Raw genomic sequence first — 7,816 nt, 5'->3', positions numbered from 1 at the left:
TTATATTCAATCAGAAATTGATGGTTTGTAAATATCTGATACAGAAACTCATCTCCTACACTGAAGCTGTGTGTGCGTGTATATATGAATGAATACTGTATCGTGTATAATGGTTTGTTATTTTTATCTTTGTATATATTTGCAGTATTCTTGCTGATTCTGATGCTCCCACATGCCCCCTTCCTCCCTGCTCACTTGGCCCCATTCCTTCACTCCCATATCACAATAGTTTCCCCCCTCCCAGGGTAGAAATCCCCAGTGTGCTCCTCCTTCACCCTTTGCTAACCTGCACCTTCCATTTATGCCGCTGCTTCCTCTTCCACTCTGGTTTCTGGCTGTCATTTCTCCCTTGAGAGTACGAAGCCATCAGTTGAAAGTAAAAATTGAGTGAAAGTTTTAGGTTTTTCAGAAACTCCTATATGAAATGTCCCCCCCCCACCCCGCCCCGGTGTGTACTTTTAGAAATGGTGGGATGCACCTGTTATGGTGATGTTAACAGTAGCAGTAGCAAAAAGGAAACAGAAGGCAGGAGCCAACTTACTCTGGAGGCTATGAAAATATTTACAGAGAATGAGAGCCACTCTGGCCAAGAGGAAAAAACCAAGCTTCTGGGGGAGCGGGCTTTTCTTTTAGAGGCAGTATTTTGACCCCTTTTTCTTTTGTAAATGAGGATGTTAGTCACCTATCATTATCTGCTTTGATCACTATTATCTCCAGTGAATAAATGGGAACATGAACAGAATAGCTGTTCAGTAAATCTGAAGGGTGATAATGTTCCTTTGGGTAAAATGAGCAGCATTGATTTTGCAAGTGCTAAGAACAATATCTTACTGAAAATAAACACTTCTAATAATTTAGCTATTTCATTCCTTTTATTAACATTATCTTTTTTTCTTAATTGGATTTTGCTTCCTTTTTTACATTTTTTATCACATTTACACAAACATTAGCTTTATTTTTGTCCTCATTCATTAAAATGAAAAAAGTGATATCTTTTGCTTCCCATGAAAGTGGATGTGAGAGAGACAGATATCTGGCATCTTGAATACTTTGTAAGAAAATTGCACAGCCCATTCACTAATAACGCATTTAGGACATTTAGGACAAAAATAGACTGTTAGTTTGAAAAGAATCAGCTAGAACTGAGACCCTCTGAAGGATATTTTATTAATTTGAATTTTAATGTGAAAATTGTTTTTGAAATCAAAGTGATGATGGTATATCCGTATATGGATTCTCCTCGGATGTAACATTGCTCCCAAGGGTGTAGAAGTTAGTTCCTGGAGATGGAAACAAATCTTAAATATCACAAAGTTTGGGGTCTTGCAAAACTCAATGCTACCAGTGAAAACATTATTCTGTATTTATTGATTTTCACTAAATTTTCTTATATATCACATAAGGAGCACTGACATTGGGTTCATGGAAAAATAACAAAATATGTATCTAAGGTCAGTACTACAAACCTATGCTGGATGGAAGTCTGTGATTTCAGAGTCAAATCAGGAGAGCTGGCCTCTGTATACATGTGTGCCATCATTAGCTTCTTCGTGATGTTTTGCTTGATGGTTAGTACTTCAATATGTGTGGTGGACTTTGTGAATTAAATACAAATACTCAATAACTTCTTTAATTCCACTGAAATACTCAACACATCAATATCTATGACAACAAATGAAGAGAAAAATGTCATGAATAATTATCTCCAAGCTAGAGAAATTAAAATGTTTCTTATGAAGCAAAATTAAAAGTTAAGTACCCTAAAAGTAAATGTTAAAGAATTAATTTCACATTTATTTATTTTTTAAGAGTCACTTGTTGATCTTTATTTTTTTGATTTTTTTATTAAATCATAACAGTGTACATTGATGCATTTATGGGTTTCAGTGTACTGATTTTATATACAGTGTGAAATGCTTACATTGAACTGATTAACACATCCCTCAAAATTATATTCTTTACTTAATAGTTTTGAAATATTCCATTGTATCATGCACATTGGGTGAGGTCTCCTCAAATACCATCCCTCTTCCATCTTCCTTCCTACTGCATCGGCCCTCCACCCCCAACTCTCCTCTTCCCTTCTACTTTCTGGACTATAGTTATGTTTTACCATTCATATGAATGTCTAGGCAATTATATATTGATCATAGTAGTATTGAGTACATTGGGTACTTTATCTCCATTCTTGAAATACCTTACTAAGAAGAATATGTTCCAGTGCCATCCAGGTAAACATAGAAAATGTAAAGTCTCCATCTTTTGTATGGCTGCATAGTATTCCATGGTGGAAACATTACACAATTTATTAATACATTCAAAGTTCGATGGGCACTTGGGCTGTCTACCTATATTGGCAATTATGAACTGGGCTGCAATAAATATTCTGGTACAAATGTGTTTGATGTAAACTGAATTTTGATCATCTAGGTGTAGATGTTGATGAATTTCAGGATCAAATGTTAGGTCTAATTTTAGTTCCCTGAGTATACTCCAAAATACTTTCCAAAAAGATTAGGTCACTAAACAAACTTAGTCATGAAGTTAAGTTAAAAGTCAGCACTTGGTAAACAGAACTGTGGCATTTTAACTTATAATTTTCATCTGTAGTACATTTTCAACCCTGCATTTAATACAGAGATTCAACATTGCCATTCATTGTATAAAAAGTAGAGAAATACATAGACTATATATTGAGAGTTGTAGTTGACTTGTATGAAAGGTTCACAGAGCTCCAATTAAAAATAATCTTAGAAGACTCACTGGTCAAGGAGTGGGGAGATAATAATGAAAAAGAACATGAAAATAATTTGGGTGAGAAAATGCTCTGAAGCCATGTAGAGAGTGCATAAAGAAAGCAAAAACAGGAGGAGAAAGTAATGTGGGGACATCCAGAAAGCAGAAGCTAGTTATGTTCCCTATTTAAGATCAAGGCCCAAAGCACCATCTTCAGAGAACCTGGAGACCAAGGCTCAGAGTCAGCCACCTCCCCCTAGTCCAGCAGCATCTTCAACAATGGCCTTGCCCTTCTCTGTCCTGATGGCCCTGGTGGTGCTCAGCAGCACGTCCATCTGCTCTCTGGGCTGTGATCTGCCTCAGTCCCACAGCTTGGGCAACAGGAGGGCCTTGATTCCCCTGGTTCATATGAGGAGAATCTCTCCTTTCTCCTGCCTCAAGGACAGGAGCGACTTCAGATTCCCCCGGGAGGAGTTGCGTGGCAAGCAGCTCCAGAAGGCTCAAGCCATCTCTGTCCTCCATGAGATGACCCAGCAGACCTTCAACCTCTTCAGCACAAATGACTCATCTGAGGCTTGGAATAAGACCCTCCTGGACCAGTTCCGCACTGGCCTCTATCAGCAGCTGAATGAGCTGGAAGCCTGCCTGATGCCAGACGAGGGAGTGGAAGACACCGCCCCCATGGGCGAGGACCCCGTGCTGGCCCTGAGGAGCTACTTCCATAGAATCACTCTCTACCTGAAAGAGAAGAAATATACCCCTTGTGCCTGGGAAGTCGTCAAAGCAGAAATCCTGAGATCCTTTTCTTCAACAACAAGCTTGCAAGAAAGATTAAGGAGAGAGGACTGAGATTGTCCACAAGCTTGGGGCACGACATAGCATCCTTGGGATTGGAGTCTAGGAAGAGGAGACATATCTACAGAGGAATGAGACTGGTCAACATGGCAAACATTCTCTTGACACCGTCACACTTTCATGAGTTCTGCCATTTCAAAACTCTCAATTATGTTATAACCAACTATTATCGAATCAAATGTTTCCAGTATTTTCAGGAATGTCAGGCAATATGGTCTTCATTTTTACAGATACTAGCCACATACTCATGACCGTGATGATGGATCTATTTATTATTCATTTAAATACCTATGTATTCAACTATTTATAAGATTTAAGTTATTTTTGTTCAAAAAACAATGTGCAACTTTATGATGTTAATATTAAAAAATACGTTCTCTATATTTAGCCAATTTATTAATTTGCTTTGTTCATTAAATATTTAAAAGGAAACTTCTTTTATTTGTTTATTCTTCTAGAATGGAACTCCAATCTTAATTTTCAAACATGATTAAGGAATGCATTTTACAATTCGTTTACCTGTCATTGTTATATTCAGGATATAAGGAAAATTTAGCCTAATGTAAGATACTGCTGTCTGACTCATTCACGAGATAAAGATGAACATAACAAATACAGTACTTGCTCCATTGAACCTTTGATTCTTGTAGGGAAAGGAACCTAAAAACAATCACCATAGCCAATTCATGTCAAGTCAGTGAAATGTTAAATGAGAGAAATGAGAAACCAGTGCAATCCTCTCAGAAGGTAGACTAAAGTATACCAGGAAATAAAAAATAAAAGCAATGAGAGTCTTCATAAATTGACAGTTAAAGATCTAATTGAAAATGTCTGTTACCACTTGGGGTTGCAGGAGTTTGCCATTTCCAAGGAATTCAATGCCTGGAACTTCATAACTGGCAACTGAAAGGACAAATGTGAAGGTGGTCAAGTGGGGAGAGGTAGTAGAGAGTGAAACAGACTCAAGCTTGGTTCTGAGGAACTTCTGGTCTTCCAGGGACAGGAGAGAGGAGGTGCTATGGAAGCACAGGTGGAATACCTTACATTAGAAGGACAGGGAGAATGGCAATAACAAGGTCTTAAGGGCAATAAATGTGCTTAGAAGAAGAACACGTGGACTAATGGAAATGTGGATTGGATCTGGCCACTCTAACAGAAAACAGACAGCACAGTGAGAGGTGTTTTGGTGGAAGTAATCAGTGGAAACCATACTGGAGTAGGTGGAAAAGTGAAATGAGAAGTGAGAAATCAGTGCCACCTATACAGAAAATGTTACAGTTATGAGAGTGTTGCCTTTGAAATGGACGGGAGAAATTGGGTTGAACCTGAAAAGAGTGATGGCAATTTTGTATCTGCATAGTTTTTCATTCTATAAAGTACATATATCTCTGGATAGATTCTGTGGTTTTGATGTATTGGCACACCGTATCAATATTTTTAATATATCTTATTTATTTCAATCATAACATTATACATTTTTCCCAATGATACTGAATCATCGGTTTTGCACTATGTTGACTATCAGGGAAACTGACAAACTTCCTTCATCAAATTAAATTGGGAAAATAGATCAGACAATCTCTCTCTCATTAGTAAGGTAAAGAAGGAAAACTTTGGGCCAAACCACTGGAAACTACTACTGTACCAAAGAAATGCAGACAAGGTAAGAAAGAGTATTCTATAATCAAGGAGGAAAGAGAGATCGGGCATGTGCTCACTTCAGCAGCACATATACTAAAATTGGAATGATACATAAAAGATTAGCATGGCCCCTTCACAGAAATGACACGCAAATTTTTAAAGAGTTCCATATTTTTAAAAAACAAAAAGAAAAAGAGAGAGAGATGGGGCAGTTCTTGTAGAAATTCACAATATCAAACTTACAGCACCATATGGATTACAGACAACAAAAAAGAGTTGTACCTCCCAATTCCATTCTGCTTGCGTGAACAGGCGATGCTCAGAAACCTACTTAATCTCTCTGAGAGTTAGTTTTCTTATTAAAAATAAATGTGTTCTCTCTACTGTATATTTGTGAGTCTTCAATGAACACATGGATTTCAAAGCACTTAACACAGCATTCTGCATTGAGTAAGGAGTTATTAACAAGGTCTGGTAGGTGTTGCCCTATTTTTTCCATAGTGCTGTATATGGGAACGTTACTTGTCTTTCTATAAAGGTCATAGAAACTGTGTTCTCCCATTCAGGTAACTAAGTTCCAAAGGAGGTAGCCTCAAAAAATAAATTTTGTAACAAATGGTAGAGAGGCTCCCAAGTCATCACTCCCCTTTTCAAACAGGTGTCCTCTCTATACTCAGAAATTCATGGCTTGTATGTGTGCCTGAAAGAGGGGACTAAACATCTAGACAGAAAGTCAGAAGATATGCAGTATCTATTTCCTGAGTCTAGCACCTGGCACATGCCCACCCTCCTCCTCACTCAGCATTCCACAATATACCCCCCTAGCATGGGGATTTCCTGCCTCACCAGGCAGAAACCCCATGGGACCCAGGTCATTTGCTGCCTTTACCTTCCTGACTATGCATACAGAGCTGCTTACTGTTCTGCTGTCATTCGGCTTTCGTGGTTTCCCTAAACAGCAGCATACCACAAGTAGAAAGCAGAGCTTACAGAGAACACCCATGCTCTGCAGTGACATCTGCAACCCAGGCGTTCCAGGATTTCTGCTGCCTATGACATCATGGGAGCTGTAGCTAAAAAGAAAGAGAAAGCAGGGTCTAGTAGCCTGTGTGAGGGCTCTTGTAGATCTCCTAGGGGAAGACCGCCCTCTGGTGGCCAGAAGTGATGAGGGTGACCACTGATTGAGACCTGAAAGCTGGTTTCAGATCTATGCAGAAGGTTCACCACTTCCTGGGGATTTCTCTTCCTGTTGCAAAAAGCCAAGACCTCAGCAAGAACAGATGCTACATGTAATGGGCCTGTTTCCTTACCCCCGCACTATGACAAAGAGAATGAGTGTGTGGCTTGGGGCACGACATGGCATCCTTGGGATTGAAGTCTGGAAAGAGAGAGACACATAGTCGCTGCCTACCGGAGGCTGTGTAGACCAGGTGGCCACACGAGCTTCACACTTTTCCCCTACCGAGGGTTCCAGGGGACAGACAGAGCTGCCAATCTGGGCATGAAACTCAATACTATGCAGGAAAAGCTCTTGATTTGGAGTGCATAGTCTCCTATGTGAAGTATTTTGTCCCCTTGCACATTGCCCTCCAAGGGTGAAGTCAGAAAGCACCCGTCCTAATATTGTTTACATGATTTGTCCATTTTTAATCATAATACTTTTTTTTTCTGTTGAGATGTTCGAGTTCCTTGTATGTCCTCAATATTTATTCCCTATCAGATGGGCAGTTTCCAAATATTTTCCCCATGCTTGTCTCTTAAGTCTGTCCATTGTTTCCCTTGCAGTGCAGAAAGGATTTTTAGTTCAATGTAATTCCACTGATGTAATTTTACTTTTGGGAGAGGTTCCCAAATCATCACTCAGGTGTTACTCATCAACTCTCCTCGCAGACCAATGTCTGGAGTAGTTCCCTGAATGTTTTCTTCTAGTAGGTTTGTTGTTTCTTGTTCATGGTTCTTATCTGTGTTCACTTTTTTCTTTTTTCTTTTTTTTTTTTTTAGGAAAGTGCAGTGGGGGTCCAGTTTCATTCTTCTCCATTTGGATATTCAGTTTTCTCAGTCCTATTTACAGACAAGATTCCTTTTCCCAATGAGTGTTCTTGGCATTTTAGTTCAAAATCAGTTAGCTATAGGTAGGTGGATTGGTCTCCAGTTTCTCCATTGTGTTTCATTGATCTGTCTGCCTGTTAGTATATAGCCATGCCATGCCATTTTGCTTGAAAGTTTGTTAAGTATATCATTAATTAGAGTGTTATTATTATGTATTTATAAATTTTTAATTTGTAATGTAATTTGACACATTGCTATTTATGCAAGTAAAGAGTGATTTAAAGTCACTCTACAAAGGTGAAGTTAAATGCTAATACCTTTTAAATTTAACTTTTTGCCTAATCTTTGCCTTTCTTTACTCTGCAATGAATAAAGAGAATAAATTTTACACTTCTTCTTTTTATGTATAACATAGAGATACTTAAGGTACTCAAATAGAGATATAGTATATCTGTGTTATTGAAATTAAACAGCAATTTAAATTAGTAAAACAATCATAATAAGGTTATGGGGCAGGGAGAGGGGAGGCAACAAG

At 38.5% G+C, this 7,816-nt stretch overlaps 1 protein-coding gene and 1 non-coding gene across 3 annotated transcripts in view; both read left to right on the top strand.

The window, feature by feature from the left end:
- Nucleotides 1–3,015: 3,015 nt before the first annotated feature.
- The window catches only part of LOC100955951 (interferon alpha-10-like), a 5,592-nt gene continuing 791 nt past the window's right edge, over nt 3,016–7,816 (top strand). The window contains exon 1 of one of the 2 annotated variants that reach the window (XM_012814040.1): nt 3,016–3,379. In XM_012814040.1, the coding sequence (XP_012669494.1) occupies nt 3,016–3,379 (364 nt within the window). Of the gene's footprint in view, nt 3,586–7,816 lie in introns of those variants that run through there. The other variant, XM_003803792.1, reaches the window with a different exon arrangement.
- On the top strand, nt 5,302–5,408 carry LOC111722857. The gene has a single exon (XR_002771509.1). It is a non-coding gene; the product is annotated as a U6 spliceosomal RNA (small nuclear RNA).

Source organism: Otolemur garnettii, unplaced genomic scaffold (genome assembly GCF_000181295.1).
Source record: "Otolemur garnettii isolate 467f Iridium unplaced genomic scaffold, OtoGar3 scaffold00791, whole genome shotgun sequence".
In the NCBI taxonomy this organism is placed as follows: domain Eukaryota; kingdom Metazoa; phylum Chordata; class Mammalia; order Primates; family Galagidae; genus Otolemur; species Otolemur garnettii.
Note: the sequence above shows the minus strand (reverse complement) of the source record. Positions and strands in the feature narration are given on the sequence as shown.